General features: G+C 38.7%; 2 protein-coding genes across 30 annotated transcripts in view; one reads left to right on the forward strand and one right to left on the reverse strand.

Annotated features, from left to right (window-relative positions):
* SDCCAG8 (SHH signaling and ciliogenesis regulator SDCCAG8) overlaps positions 1-1,215 on the reverse strand; it is a 243,423-nt gene extending 242,208 nt beyond the window's left edge. For all 8 annotated transcript variants that reach the window (XR_011247670.1, XR_011247669.1, XM_069545550.1 and 5 more), the window contains exon 1: positions 182-1,215. Coding sequence is in view for 6 of the 8 variants with exons in the window: in XM_069545550.1 (XP_069401651.1) it covers positions 182-248 (67 nt within the window). In the remaining 2 variants the exon portion in view is untranslated. The remainder of the gene's footprint in view (positions 1-181) is intronic.
* CEP170 (centrosomal protein 170) overlaps positions 597-16,785 on the forward strand; it is a 137,125-nt gene continuing 120,936 nt past the window's right edge. For all 22 annotated transcript variants that reach the window (XM_069545523.1, XM_069545529.1, XM_069545525.1 and 19 more), the window contains exon 1: positions 597-1,349. The gene's annotated coding sequence lies outside the window, so the exon portion shown is untranslated. The remainder of the gene's footprint in view (positions 1,350-16,785) is intronic.

The following is a 16,785-nucleotide window of genomic DNA, read 5'->3' on the forward strand; positions in this document are numbered from 1 at the left end:
ACAACGCTGCTTAAACGTAAAAACAAACACAACTATTTAATCCTTCCACAGCAACATCCATCTTCTTTCTCTGCAGTCTGGCAAAGGCTGGACCAAGGTGTCAAGAATCGCACCAGGTCAACTCCCAGCCACGAGGTCCCGGTATCAAGGAGCTAGGGCACAGAGGTTCGGAGAAACTCACCCCGGAGACTACGTTGACACTGCCCCAGAATCTCCTCCAGGGTAGAGTTCTCCGGGGACTTCGCCATGCACACACTCGGGGGCCAGAGATGGGAGTTGCGTGCGGAAGTGTCCAGTGTCCTCCCCTCCAAGAATAAGAGGCCTCAGCCCCGAGGATGCGCCCGCCTGCTTCCTGCAGCTGCTGTCACAGGGGATCAAGGAATCCCGGAGATTTCGGGCCTTTTTCCACCCTCGGGGCCTCGTGGTGGACGTCGGAAGCTGTAGTCCTCAGTGTCTAAGTCTACAGTCTCGAAGTTCCTACGAACCCGCCCAAAGACTACAATTCCCAGAGGGCAACGCGCTCGAAGCTCACGCTCTGGCAGTTTGGCGACCAGATCCGGTTGCCAAGAGACTGCTTGGAGGCTCCGCCCATTTCTGTAGCCTAGTCAGGCTTAGTCCTGCCTTCATCCCATCCTACTGTCTGGACCACCTAACTGACAGAAAGGGCTCGTTGAAAGGCTTTATTTATTCTTCTAAATTCACTAATATGCAGTTGATTCTTGAGGATTCTCAAGAACGCAAATAACGAGCTCCTACACCCTTCAGCCTCAACATCTCTCAACACTGCTAAATAAATTTTCAGGAAAAAGAAGCTCTGAATTTCCCAAACGGCGTAGATCGTGAAAGCGGCTGACACGCAATCTTATCAAGCCCAGCGACCCGACAGCAGCTTAGTGTTGGCGCACTGCCCGCTGGGAACTGTAGTCCCAGCCCGTTGCGGTCCCAGCTAAAGCCCGTGTCCTGTTCATTGTTGAAGCAGGTCTTCGGCGTACGCCTGCGCAGTCAGCAGCTGGAAAGGCCTGTGGTTGAGACCCTCCGCACAACTCCTTTTCATTGTCTGTGCTCGGCGCCTGCGCAGTAGGAGTTCGCCGGGACTGGGCCGGAGAAGGGGTAGGGCCGGGCTCCTCGCCCTTTCCCCAGGCGCCTGCGCACTGAGCGGCCGCTCCTTGCCGTTACCGCTATGTGCGGAGCGTGTGTGGAATAACGTTATTGCCCAGCAGCGCCGAGGGGCCCAGAGCTCGACAGCGGCGGCGGCGGCGACGACGACAGGGTGGGGGAGGACGCTTGCGAAAGACTCACGGGACGCGGCGCGCCCCGCACCCCCGTCCGGTGCCTCTCAGCAGTGAGGGGTAAGTGATGCGCTCTGATGCCGTCGCCGCCGCCTTTCCACACCCTGCTCCTCGGGTTTGCAGCGGGGGCTCGGGCGCGGCCCGCAGCGGGCGAGGGTGAGGGCCAGCGGCGAGGGGCGCTTCCCCGAGGCTCCGCGCGCCGCCCCCTCCCCCGGACCTGGGACTCGGCGGGGACGCCCATCCCCCCAGAGTCCCCCCCCCACCCCCCACCCCAACCCCGCGTCCCCTGGTCCAGCGGCCCGGCTTCCCCTGCTAGTGTCCACGTATTGAGTCGTCTTTGGCTGTCCTGGCTTTGTGCAGCCCCCTCCGCCCGAGCTGTTTGCAGGGGTGCGGGCGGAGCAGTGGAGGGAATGGCTGCGCTGCAGCTGGAGAAGGGGTTTTTCCCGGTCTGAGCAGCTCCCGGTGTCTACCCTTTTTGTGTGGTTGGTTTTGGGGTGTGGGGCGGTATGGAGAGGTCTGGCGAAGAGCGTTTTGGACGTGGTGGGAGGGCGTGGAAGATGTGGTGTCACTCAGCCCGCCGGGCCACAGCACCCGCGCAGGCTGTGGCTCCGTAGTAACCCGGGGGAGGAGAGAGTGGCTTCCTGTCGACTTCATTGTCCTGAGATTCAAATGTGGGCTTTGGTATGGGTCCCCTCATTGCCAGGGGAAGAAGAATTAGCAGCTGCCTAACCAGGGGCGGGAAGATGTGGGATTTGGATCCTAAGTCATAAAATCTCTGGGCTTTTTTTTTTTTTTTTTAGTGTTTAGCGGAGTTTTGTTTTGTTTTTTTTTTAATGTAAGCTCCAGGAAGACAGGGACAGTGCCTGTCCAAGCATTGCCAAGGTGATCCATGTAAAATTACTAGATCACGATGAAGAAAGGACTAGGAAGGGCCTGACGACAAAGCTGTTTGTGTAGCAGGAAGATGAACAAGCAGAATGTTTTTTCATTGGGTGGGTAACGCATTCACGTTCCTAAGGGAATAGGGTAGGATACATCTTTCCGTTTTGTTTTTTAAGCACTCAGAATTAAAATTAAAATTAAAAATGGTACATTTCTGTTTCTGAATGTTTAAATGCATGTTTTTATTCTCTTAATGAAAATTTACCCGCTTGGGAGAAATTTAGTGAAGTAGATGATGCACTTGATTGAAAATGCATTGCTTAAAATGATTTTATTGTTAAGCTTACAGTGCATACAGTCGTTTGCTGGCATTAAAACCAGCAAAAGAGATTGAAGCAGGAAGGGGAGGACCCGGTGGAGGAATGATGTGAAAGGAGAGAGTTACATTATGAATACAGTATCCAGATCTTCACTAATATAACCTTAGCGGGGCATGTGCAATGATATAGGAATTCTACTCTGGAAATACTACATTGCACGTTACAAACCATTTTGTATTTTTCTGCAGTTTCTTTAAATAGTAAAACCAGTGCTGCTTTTACTTTTTCCTAACTTTATAAATTTTGTAGAATTTTTTTTTTGTTTTAAAACTGAAAAATCTAAATGCACTTGACAGAGATAGAGGAAGATATTAAAACTTGGAAAGTCAACTGATTTGTCTGTCCAAGCCCAACTGCTAATGAAAGGCAGAGTCAGATAAAACCAAGGTCTTTTTTCCAATGTGCTATTTCATCTGTGTCCCTTAGTCCCCCTACCCTGTCAAAATTGTGGAATGCTTTTCTGCATGCTCTTTGTCTGTGACAGTCAAGTTTATTAATACCTCATAGTTGTATTATCTAGTCTTTTTCTTTTGATGTAAAAGCAATACTAATGAAGAGGAACTTTAGTTTCATAAGTTAACTTTCTGATACAGGAAAAGATGCCTTAAAGTGGGCTTTTCATAAAAACAAACTGTTGGAATTTTCCCCCTACTTCATATTAGTAACCATATTTTAATGTTATCTTCTGCTATTCAATACTATTTTATAGTATGATCAACTCTATAAACTGTTATAGGAGCTCATGAAGTTCATCGTTCTTAAATTCAGTGAATTTTGTTATATTCAAGTTAAACAAGAGCTTACTGTTTGAGGGAAGAAAATTCACATTGAACTTTTTAATTAAAATTATGCTCTTTTATTCAGTTGATTTTGCCAGAAAGTGGTTTTATTGTCTTATACTTTTTAATCCTTTAGTTCTACATTGTATTTTGATAGACTTTTAAAAGAGAATTAGTATGTCTCTTAAATTTCATCTTACTTAAAAATAATCTGTAATTAAATTCATCATGTGGAATTAAATCAAACTTGAAATGTATTCTACTTTTAAATTTAATGATGTGCTAAAATTACTTTATTGTGGAAGTAAATAACTATCTGCATGCTTTTCAAATTTACGCTATAAAATTATCATACATTGTGTCAATTAGTATGAATATCTAGGTGATTTAAAAAACCCTATTGCTTAAGGATTTATTTGTTCCAAGTATCAGTTTCTTGTTTCCTTTTATCTCTTTAAAAAAACCCAAAAGCCTCCCGAAACTAGTTTTATTGTTGCATCTGATAGTGATCAGCTATCACTCATCTAGTACTAAATACTGTAAATGTTTAAACTTGTTGTCAGTATGATTTTGCTCAACAAAATTCTGTCCCTGAAAAATAACTTGGTATTTTAATTAATGTGTAGTGATTTTCTTTTCTTCTTTATCATGAACATTGGGGGGATAAGCAGTATACTGTCCTTATAAATATCTTAACAGACAGCATGATATTAAACTGCCAACTGAAATATCTGTATAGTTGTGAATTATTCTGCAAGTATATAAAAAAGAATTGCATACTGTCTGAAAAAAATTTGGTGGATAAATATTATTGACTGAAGCATTAAGTGTTATGTGTTTCAGTAAAAAATGAGTTTCCTCTAATGGGGAGAAACCTCAGACTATTTATATTTCATAAACTTTTGTTAATAACTAAGATTTCTAATAACTACCCTTGGTGAAATGGGTCTTTATTTACTCAGATATTTCTCCAGGGAAGTGCTCAGCAATGAGTAGCCAGTGTAGGCCGTCTAAAAGAGTAAGAAAACATCTGTCGGTAGTTGTTTGGTTGCTAAGTCATGTCTGACTCTTTGAGACTGTATGGACTGCAGCATGCCAGGCTTCCCTGTCCTTCACTATCTCCCGGAGTTTGTTCAAACTCATGTCCATTGAGTTGGTGATGCCATCCAACCATCTCATCCTCTGTCGGCCTCTTCTCCTCCTGCCCTCAATCTTTCCCAGCATCAGGGTCTTTTCCAATGATTTAGCTTTTCGAATCAGGTATCCAGAGTATTGGAGCTTCAATTTCAGCATCAGTCCTTCTAGTGAATATTCAGGACTGATTTCCTTTAGGATTGACTGGTTTGATCTCCTTGCCCTCTAGTATGCTTGATTAAATTGGATATATAGTCCAGTTTAGTTGAAATGATTGTGCAACAGTATATTATATTTCTTGGGCAAAATGAATGACATACCTGGTATGTACTAAAGTAAACCCCACTCCTATTCAGAGGTAGAAAGGAAACCAACAAAACCAAGGTTATAGAAATTTCTTTCATCCAATAGAGGTTATGCGAGGCATAGACATAGAATTGAATTCCAAGCATGCATTGCATAGGTTTGAAAAACAGAAAACAAAACACAGCAGAGAACAAGTTATTATTAGTGTATTGGTGGCTAACAAATAATATAGAAAATACTACCCTTTGGAACATAATATTTACTGAATACATGAGTAACGTATGTGTGTGCTTAGCTGTTCAGTTGTGTCCTGACTCTGCAACCCGTGGACTATAGCCTGCCAGGCTCCTCTTTTCATGGGATTCTCCAGGCAATGAGTAATACTTTCTGTGTATTGAGTACCTACGAAGTGCCAGGCATTTTGTGTGTCTCTGTGTAATTCATGCAACCTTGTATAAGTAAGGTATTATTTTATACTTAAAGGTGAAAATACTTGAGGTCCTGAGTTAGTGAATAATTTTGCCTCTGTGTGATTCATTACTCAGTGGTAAAGCCTGTTAACTGAACCTTTGTCTTTTTGACTGAAGCCAAAATTGTTTTCATTCATCTTTTTTCAGTAAGTTAAAAAAAATAACATTCATTTCCTCCTAATTCACATTATTTTAGAATCAGAGGAGATTTTAGAAGTCATCTCAAACGATGTGCCATTTATTACTAATCCCTGAGATCTTACTGAGCCCACCTTCTCCATGAGCAACACTTCCAAGAACAAACGGCCATAGGATGGCTAATTTGGCTTTTGAAAATTATAATAGAAAGCCCTTATTTAAACTGAGCTAGCATCTGCTTTCCTATGTAAGTTATTCTATTGGGTATAGTTCTTTTGTGAGATACAGTAAGGTTTTTCTCAATATAGTGGTTCTCTGCCAGGTTTTCCCTTTTCTAAGTTAAATCTGCAACCTCTGCAACTTCACATGATGCAGTTTCCTTTACCTTCCTCATCTCTATCACTAGATATCTGTCAGTCAGTTTCGTCAGTGCTGTTCTTTTCTGTTCTGATTCTGCTTCCACATTTAGTTCTGCAGTTGTGGTCTGAACGCAGTGTAGTGAAATTATCCCTTTCCTTAATTCCAGCCATTCAGTTGTGTTTACAGTCTAAAATTGTGTTAACTCCAGCAACAGTAATATCTTACCAGTTCTAAGCAGAAAAATGCTATGTGGCTTTTCAAGTTATATTTATCCAATTCAAGGGATTATTTTCTTTTTTATATTCTGTATTTCTATTTTTCTGGTGTTAAAATGACCTTTTTTTATGAAATGATAATGTTGATAGGTAGTAAGTTTCTTTTGATATTAATCTTTCGGTTTTGTTTTCGTGTTCTTAAATAAACAATAAAAAGTTGGCCTTCTGTTATTTCCCATTCTGTTTCTTAGAAAAATTTGTCTGGAAATCACTCATCCACATCAGTGCAATATAAACATGCACCTTTTTTATGTTAGGATCTTTCCCATTCTGAATATACATGTAGATAATGTTTTTAAACAATGTTTACCTTTAGCCCTTTTAAATATCATCTAATTGAAGGTAGTTAAAACTTGAGATCTTCTTGAATAATGATTCTGTCATCCAAGGGATTAGCTTCTCTTCCTGGCTTTTTGACATTAATAAATTTAACAAGCAAGCCCTCTTATATCTTTATCCTGCGCATGTATTGGATATAGCCAAGGACGTACCATGCAAATTTATAAATAGAAAAAAAGTTACATAAAGTGTGCTGGAGGAAGAAGGTCACCTTTGTCTGTGTGTCAACAAGGATTATGAAAACCATTTGAATGTTTTGTTTGTTTGTTTTTAATTAAAGAGAAAATCATTATATCCTCTAATACTAAGGGAGTTGGTTGAAGCTTACTGTCTGGTATGGATATGGATAATTATATAATTATATAAAGTTAAGCATAGATGCTGTGAATAAAAGTAAATCAGAGTAAAAGGATAGAGACTGATGGACTGCTATTTTTAATTTATTCTTAAGTAGTCATTCACATGGCACATTAAAATGGTCCAAAAAAGTCAAACTATTAGAAAAATAATGTGAAAAATCCTCTCACCCATCCACCTTATCTGCTGACTTAACCACTTCTGCCAATCTAATAGGTAACTTTTTAATGTATCCTTGCAGTGAATTTTTTTCAATTTAAGTAAATACTGTATATGTTTTTATACTATTTACCCTCTTTTACACAAAGATAGTGTCTTTATACAATATTCTGCATCTTGAGAGCTACTATTTTAGAGACTGTTTAGGTAATATCATTCTTTGAGAAAGTAACTGCAGCCATGAAGTTAAAAGATGCTTGCTCCTTGGAAGGAAAGCAATGACAAACCTGTCCTAAGTCATTTCAGTCATGTCTCTCTGTGACTCTGTGGACTGTAGCCCACTAGGCTCCTCTGTCCATGGGATTCCCCAGGCAAAAATATTGGCGAGGGTTGCCACGCCCTCCTGCAGGGGATCTTCCCTACTTAGGGACAGAACCTGGCTCTCTTATGTCTCTTGCATTTGTGGATCTTTACCATTAGTGCCACCTGGGAAGCCCCTGTCAAAACTAGACAGTGTATTAAAAAGCAGAGGCATCACTTTGCCAACAAAGGTCCATATAGCAAAGTGGTTTTCCAGTAGTCATGTATAGATGTGAGAGTTGGACCATAAAGAAGGCTAAGCCGAAGAATTGATGCTTTTGAATTGTGGTACTGGACTAGACTCTTGAGAGTCCTTTGGACTGCAAGGAGTTCAAACCAGTCAATCGTAGAGGAAATCAACCCTGAATATTCATTAAAAGGACTGTTGCTGAAGCTAAAACTCCAATACTAGGCCTCCTGATGCGAAGAGCTGACTCACTGCAAAAGACCCTGATGCTGGAAAAGATTGAAGGAAAAAGGAGAAGGAAATAGCAGAGGATGAGATGGTTAGATAGCGTCATCAACTCAATGGACATGAATTTGAGCAAACTCCGAGAGAGTGTAGTCTCGGCTTGCTGCTGTCCATGGGGTTGCAAAGAGCCAGACACGACTTAGAGACTGAACAACAGCAAGATCTTTCCTAGGTGGATGGATGTGACCACTGCTGCTACTGAGGTTTGAACAGGAGAGACAGTTGCAGTGAGAAGAATTTGTTATCAGGAATTGGCTCAGAGGCATTACTTGCGTGATCTTGAGCTTGTCACGACTTAGTGACTAAACAGCCACAGGAACAAGGTATGTCACTTAATTTCAGAAGTTCAGTTTCTTTGTTTATAAAATAAAGCTGGCAAATAGTCCAGCTACCTCAGAGGTTTATTTTGAAAAACTCATTAGATATAAAAGACATGAAAGCTGTAATTACATTTAGTGATCCTCTTCCCAGCGCCACCAGTGTGGTATCATTTGATAATATTAGATTTGAAGAAATGTTTCGGTTCAAGTTCCATCAAGCCCAAAATATCTGTAATGAATGAAAAAAAAAAATCTGCCAAGGGTTTTAGTACTTTTTTTTATTTTAATGTTTTAAATTTATTATTTTAAAAAAATCTTTAATATTTATCTCTACTAATTATTGAATGATCTGTTTATTTTTTAGTTCAGAGAAAACACAAGCCTATAAATATTTTTATCAGTACACCTTTGGTTACATTCCTTAGATTTTATATATACTGGTCTCAGAGTTTCTACTTTTTAAATTATTCATTTTATTCATTTTCACCAGAATAAATTCATGAGATAAGTTTTTGTTGTAAAATACAGAGCCTGTGTGTATGTGATTTATTATCATTCTTCTGGATTTTTTCCTATTATTTTTAATGGAAATTATTAAAGATATACAAGGGAACTGAAATAGTTTCATAGTGACTACTCACATACCTACCATCTTGATTCTGCCATCGACATTATGGCAGAATTAGTTAGTTTTATCACGTATCTGGCCATAAACCTTTGTCTGTTCACCAGTCCCTCTTACATTGATCCATTTCAGAGTAAACTGTAGAGGTATGTTTTTCACAAAAGCGTTCTTAAATAATTTGAAATTGTTTCAGATTTAAGTTTTCTGAATATACTTTTGAAATATCTTGTAGTAACCACTGTCATATTAAACAGTTTAAAAATGAAGTACACTGTTTTCTATTCCAGTGGTATTACTGAGGGCTTCCCTGGTGGCTCAGCTGGTAAAAATCCACCTGTAATGCAGGAGACCCCCGTTTGATTCCTGGGTCGGGAAGATCCCTGGAGAAGGGATAGGCTACCCACTCCAGTATCCATGGGGATACACAGTATTCCCTGGTGGCTCAAATGGTAAAGAATCTGCCTGCAATATGGGAGACCTGGGTTCTATCCCTGGGCTAGAAAGGTCCCCTGGAGGAGGGCATGGCAGCCCACTCCAGTCTTAGGGCTTCCTGGGTAGCTCAGCTGGTAAAGAATCTGCCTACAGTGCTGGAGATCCCAGTTTGATTCCTAGGTTGAGAGGTCTCCCTGGAGAAGGGATAGGCTACCCACTCTAGTATTCTTGTGCTTCCCTGGTGGCTCAGACTGTAAAGAATCCACCTGCAGTACGGGAGACCTGGGTTCAATCCCTGGGTTGGGAAGATCCCCTGGAGGAGGGCATGGCAACCCATTCCAGTATTCTAGCCTGGAGAATCCCCATGGACAGAGGAGCCTGGCGGGGTACAGTGCATGGGGTCTCAAACAGTCGGATACGACTGAGCGACTAAGCAGAGTGTTACTGAATTCAGTTTTTCTATAAATAGCTAGCTGACAAAATTGACACCAGTCATACAGGAAGACAAGATATTCATTGTTTGTATGTTCATGTGTGTGTGTGCTTTTGAAGAGGAATGGTAGATAGTTTGGTTTTGGTTTTTGTTTAAGCTGAAGAGCTATTGAAGGAAACATATACTGTTTCTCCCATCCAAGTACTAACAATGTCCGACCCTGCTTAGCTTCTGAGATCAGATGAGATTGGGCATATTCAGGGTGCTATGGCCGTAGAATACACTGATTCTCTAATCCAGTGATTCTGCTATTTCCTTCAGTCACAAATCCAGAAATGAAATGAAATATTTCTTCTCAGTTCAGTACCTTACTACCTTGCACTTCCACTATTCCCCTACCCTTCTTTTATGTGAAAAATTCTGTGTTGGGCCATTCACTAAATATAAGAGCCTTTGCTTGTGGTGAAAGAGCACGGTTCCACATTAAGATTTTAAGTGGTTCCTGTAACAGATTCCAGAATGTTAAGGATCTACTATATGGAATAAAGAATTTAAAATTTGTAAATTGGAGAGGTGGGAACAAATAGAATGCAATTAAATGAACAGTAAACAAAGTAAAATTTAGACATTTATTTGGGGAGGGTGGCCTGAGGACAAGAGAATGGGCTTTTAAGTTTATTGTTAATAACATTCAGAACATAATTCATTAATAGAATCTGGCACTGTTTTGCTAATGGATTTTAGGTTAATTACAAGTTCATAAGTGTTGTTCACCAAAGATATGATGCAGTTTGTATAAGATGGATGTTTCATCAAAGGATACTATCCGACGACCATTTCTTTTTTTAAATTTTCAAGTGTCTAGTTTTGTCACTAGGATTTCTAATCTCTGACTTGCTCTTCCTGTTCTCTCTTTTTCCTGGGTGCAATTTGTAGTTTTTTCCTCCAGTCTCAGCATTCTAAATCAAAACATGGTGTATTTCCTGTGTGCTAAGTTTCAGTTCAGTCACTCAGTCGTGTCTCTTTGCAACCCCATGGAATGCAGCACGCCAGGCTTCCCTGTCCATCACCAACTCCAGGAGCTTGCTCAAACTCATGTCCATCCAGTTGGTGATACCATCCATCTCATCCTCTGTTGTCCCCTTCTTCTCCTGCCTTCAGTCTTTCCCATCATCAGAGTCTTTTCCAGTGAGTCAGTTCTTCACATCGGGTGGCCAAAGTATTGGAGTTTCAGCTTCAACATCAGTCCTTCCAGTGAATATTCAGGACTGATTTCTTTTAGGATGGACTGGTTTGAAGTCCTTGCAGTCCAAGGGACTCTCCAAAGTCTTCTCCAACACCGCAGTTCAAAAGGCATCTATTCTTAAAAAATTCCTATGCACTAGTACTTTGTAAATTTCTTTCTCTTTATTAAATTACAGCCCATTCCCTTCTCTGCCATGTTGTCAGTCCAGTCAATCCAAGTTGAAGGGGTCTTTTTGAAGTACTAGAAAATACATGTTTTCGTGTACACATTTCATGTACACATATGATTTATCTAAATAAAGGAAGATTGGGAGAGAGAGTACCTGGGTGGTTGATACTGCCATTTATCAAGATAGAACAGAAGGAAAGGCAGATTTTGTCAGAGGATGGAAAGATGACAGGTTTGTTTTTTTTTTCCAGATTAATTCTGACAGGTGGATGGGGACTTGGAAATGGAAATGAAAATGATTTACAAGTACTTAGAGATCAGGTCTATATCTTATAAGAGAGGTTTTGGCTTGAAATTTAGATGTGTCACTTAATAAACTGTATTTGAAGTCCAGTGCATCTGTCCCCAATCTTTTTGGCACCAAGGACTGTTTTCATGAAAGGCAATTTTAGACAATTTTTGTGTGGCAACCTAGATCCCTCACAGTGGGGTTTCCCATCCTGTGAGAATCTAGTGCTTCTGCTGACCTGACAGGAGGCAGTAATGTGAGCAGTGGGGAGCGGCTGTAAATACAGATGAAGCGTCATCATTCCTGCACTGCTCACTTCCTGCTGCGCTGCCCGGTTCCTAACATGCTACAGACAGTACCTGTCCATTGGCCAGGGGTTTGGGATCCTGGGGTTCCAGTGGCTTCACTGAAGTCTCAAACAGAACATATACTGGGAACTAACCTCCTAAAAAATAAAGATTTAAAGAGAAAGTAGAGACTGACCACAGAAGTCCGAGAAGCCAAGTAATGTTTCCAGAAGGTAAGAATGGTCAGAGATATTACGAGGTGATGTAATAGGGACGTTAAAGATCATTGGGTTTAGAGTTATAAGGATATTTTTGACCATGATTCAGTAAGGCACTTGAGAGGAAGAGAGAGGACAGAAATTCAGTAAACTGTCAGAAGATATTCAAGAATGTTTGAAAGGTAAGGAAGTTGGTTAGCTAAAACAGACTGTTTTTTAAAGCCTAGCGCCAAAAACAAGGAAGGAAAGCACTCTTAGGTGAACTATATACTGTTTGTACTTTATTTTCTTTTTCAAGGTTTTTAAATTTTTTTTTCATACTTTCTAATCATTTTTAAACAATTTTTTTGTACAACAAATTTTCAAGATGTAAAAACTTACATTTAAAAAAGAATAAGCTCTTAGGACATATGATAATATATTTATCCCTTTATTTGAAAGTTAATTTTAGGACATAGGTTCTGAAAGGTAAGATATTCTTAGATTCACTTATATTCCAGCTTTGCTAGTATATAAGAAGCTAGTTGTCAGAACTAGATTTTTAAAATAAGCTGCTGTCTAAGGGTATCATGCTCAAAATCCAAAAGTTACTTTGGCCTTGGAAATCCAAATTTACTAATATACATACTGAGTTCTGCTATAAAACTGCTTTCTATCTTTTTTTTTTGATATGTATATATACCATATGCTCTTACAAAGTAAGTTTACCATTTGATAGTATTCAAATATAATGATCAAAATCACTCTTTAAAATGTATTAAATGTATTCTTTGAAATGATATTCTGATAATAAAAACCTAATTTTGTAAGCATCAATTGTTTAATGAATTATAATATGTGAAAGAACAAACTTATGGACATAGTAACAGTTGAAGCAACTATTGACAGTTTTTGGTCAAAGATAGGCTTCATTGCTTATATAATTTACCAATTTGTATGAATGAATTCTATATATCTTTATCATTGAAAATACCATGCTCATTTGATCAGACCAGAATTTTCTCTTTCCAACATAAATTATTTTCCTCCTCCCATTCTGTGTGCTTCTATTCTAAAGGTATGAAGTATTTAAGTGAAGTCATCCTTAATGTAAATAATCTGTGATTCCTGTGTATATAAAGCTGATCTAGCTAGGGTACCCACTAGCAGTAGGTGAATATTTGCATTTAAATTAATAAAAATTAAACAAAAAATCTTCTCAAATACATTTGCCATATTTCAAGTGCTTAGTAGTTCCCATTGTGGCCTGTGGCTCAGGTATTGGACAGTGTAGACGTTAATACAGAACTCTTCTATCATCATAGTTCTTTTGCACAGTACTGGTATATTTATTAGCATTATAATTTAACATGAAGGTAAAAAGAAATAGTGCATAATTCAGGCTAGTAATTAGCAACTTACTAAATAGTGAGTGTCTCTCTGATGCATTCACAAAATGTATCCTTGTCTAAAACCTATTTTGAAACTTTTAAATAATTTTTTTGATTTCAGTTTTCATCTGTTGTACTGATACTATTATACCACCTCCCAAACAGTTTATTTATAGTGAATTAGAGGAGAAAAGGTAGTGATGATAAGCAGAAAAAGTTGTTTGTTTGTTTTTTTAATTGAAGTATAGTTGATTTACAATGTTGTGTTAGTTTCTGGTGTATAGAAAAGTAATTCAGTTATACATATATATACTGTTTTTCATATTCTTTTTCATCATGATTTATCACAGAATATTGAATATAGTGCTCTGTGTTGTATAATAGACCTTGTTGTTTATCTGCTTTATACATAATAGTATGAATCTGCTAACTCCAGCTTCCTAATTTATCCCTCCTCCACCACCTTTCCCCTTTGGTAACCATACATTTCTCTTCTGTTTGTGAGTCTGTTTCTGTTTAATAAATGTTTATTTGTATCATATTTTAGATTATACATATAATGGATATCATATGGTATTTGTCATTCTGACTGACTTCACTCACTATGCTAATCCTTAAATCCATCCATGTTGCTGCAGATAGCATTATTTCATTCTTTTTTATGACTGAGTAGTATTCGTGTGTGTGTGTGTGTGTGTGTGTGTGTGTGTAATATCTATATACACCACATCTTTATCCATTCCTCTGTTGATGGGCATTTAGGTTGGTTCCATGTCTTGGCTGTTGTAAATAGTGCTGCTGTGAATGAACATTAGGGTTTTTGTGTTTTTTTGAATTAGAGTAGAAGTCATTTTTAAAGGGCATATTACAGTTAGGCGGTTACATGCTGAAATTCATTACAGAAGAATGACAGAAACAAGAGAAGTTGTTGTCATAGAGTGAACTAAAAAAGATGAATCAAAAACATTTGGGCTCCAGGCTCTTATAAAGCCTTAACTCAAGCTGCTTTCTTCATCACTCCGTCCTGTAGGTTCTGTTTTCAGTTCTCTGAGACAACTTGGTGCACCTTTTTCTGCTTCTAGTGATATTTGACAAAGGTTTTCAGATTCACAGTTATGCATTGAGCACTAGAATAGTTTACTGTCCTTTCTAATTCTGGATTTCTGATCTGTGTTAGTTTATTGAATTTATACCATTCCTCTAGATGGGTCAGTTGATTTCTGGTCTCTGATTTTAAGATAAATTGACTGATTCTTTCTTGTCTATGGACTTCTTAGGGAGAAAAGGTTGGAACCTACTGGTAGCCAGCAGGAAGGTAAGAGGTAGATTAAAAATAGATTGAATTTTGCATGACCTGTCAGTGTTTATTGTGCAAAAACAGTGTCACAAAACATGTTAGTAGGTAAAAATACATTCTTTCAGTCATATTCAAACTCTTCAGCCAAATCTTAAGCTGTAGGAATTGACATCACTAGCATCATTTTAAGGAATACTTGAGAAAAATACAAAGAGAGTAGTTGTGGAAGAAACTTGGTATATGAAAGTCCAGGTTTGAATTCAGATAGCTTCTGTCTGCTACTGTTAGATTTGTGACCTTGCTTAAGTCACTTAGCTTCAACTTTCTTCCAGGGAAACATGTTTCTCGCGTGCTTGTTTTGTTTCACTCATGCTGGTGTGAAAGCATAAGCACCTAGAACAGTTACTGGAACAAAGGACATACCTGATAAATCTTTGAATCTGAGTCTTAATTGATTTGTTGGTGTGAAACAAAATTATGTTTTAACAAAGTCGTACAGTTCTACAAAAGCAAGCAAATCAGCCTTTACATTTTTCATAAACTGGCAGAGAAAACTTAGCAGTAACCTTTACTGCCGAGACAATGTATAGAAAAGTCTGTCATCAAATCTAAGTCTTTTGAAGATATATAGTAAACTCAGATATAGAATATATGACTATTGATATTTGAAATGTCATCTCCATTTTTCTTAATGAAAAAGTTTTTTACTCTTTAATGCTGTTTTAGGCAAAAGTTGTATTATAAATTGGGGTTTTTTCCAACATGTATTTGCTTGTTGTTTTTCAAGGTTTAATTAATAGTGTATATGGCAGATTATAAAGTAAAATTTGGAGCAGTTGTTCCAAAATAATCAAGAGTATATGAAAGCAAAAGTTTTTCCAGTACAGATTTTGTTCACATGATCATGGAACAAGTATCTTGGTAGGTATCCAAAATAAGCACAGCTGTGGATTTAATTTTTTGGATTAACTGTACTATTTCAAATGAGGTTGGGGATTTTAAAAGGAATACATTTTTCCCAGGAGTGTATTTCATTATCTCCCTCATCTCAAGTTAATTATACAGCAAAGCTGAATTTTTGAATATGTTCTTTCTTGAATATATCACTTTTTCAGAGATGTTTCCCAGACCACCCAGCCTAAACAGCACCACCCTAACACATTATGCTAGTCTTGTTTTTCACGTTCCTATCTTCCCACTGTCACTGAAATTGTCTTATTCTTTTACTTAGCTTTTGTTTGTCTATTTTTGCTTCTGTGAGGTTGTGAACTCTTTCTGTCTTAACACTCTCTCCCTCTTATTAGTGGGTCATACTTAAGTAACTTTATGAATGAAGAAAAATAGATTAATTCATTTTATAGTACTCGGTAAAATGGGAGTTCTCCAGTGTAACTGTTGTATGTTTGTACACTTCCTAAACCTTCCGTCATTTTTGTTGTTAAAAACAACTATGTGAATGTGTGTGTATGAAGTTCTTAAAACTGTCTGGCATGTGCTTTCCTGGTGACTCAGACAATAAAGAATCCACCCGCAATGCGGGAGACCTGGGTTCAATCCCAGGTTGGGAAAGAGGAGGAGGGCATGGCAACCCACTCCAGTATCCTTGCCGGGAGAATCTCCATGGACAGAGGTGCTCTGGCAGGCTACAGTCCATGGGGTCGCAAAAAGTCAGACATGACTGAGCAGCTAAGCACAGCACAGCATACATAGCACATCTATTATTGTAAGTAAAAGATTATAGAAAAGTATGTGTTTGCCTTTGTAACAAATGGTCAATCATGTCTGCCCCTTATTTGATCCTGGGTCCTTAGCTGAAATGCAGCCCTAATGTTTTCCTCATTTTCAGAAATATAAGGTGGCAGAGGCAGAGGCAGAGCTTGCAGTATTGAGGATATTTTCAATTAGGGTTTTAGTAGGGGGGAAATGTGAAGTAGTAGTCCTGAATTTATACATTTATTTAAAATTTAGCCGCTTATCTTTTAGGTACTTGATATGATAGAATAAAAAGACATGATATTTATAGCAGCTTTATTCATAACTTCCAAAACTTGGAAACAATTAAGATGTCCTTTCACAAGTGAATGAATAAACTGTCACTCATCCAGAGAACGGAATATTATTCAGCGTTAAAAAGAAATGAGCTATCAAGCTGTGAAAAGATGTGGAGGAACTTAAATGCCTATCACTAAATGAAGGAAGCCAGTCTGAAAGACTTCTAATTCTATGACATTGTAGGAAAGTGTAGACACAGTAAAAAGAGCAGTGGTTGCCAGGTTTGGTGCAAGAGGGTTGAGTAAGAGGAGCCCAGAGGATACATGCAGTCGTATATATGTCAAAACCCACAGAATGTGGAATACCAAGGGTGAACCCTAATATAAGCTAGGTACTTTGATACTGATG

The sequence above is a fragment of the Ovis canadensis genome, chromosome 12, assembly GCF_042477335.2.
Source record: "Ovis canadensis isolate MfBH-ARS-UI-01 breed Bighorn chromosome 12, ARS-UI_OviCan_v2, whole genome shotgun sequence".
NCBI lineage: Eukaryota > Metazoa > Chordata > Mammalia > Artiodactyla > Bovidae > Ovis > Ovis canadensis.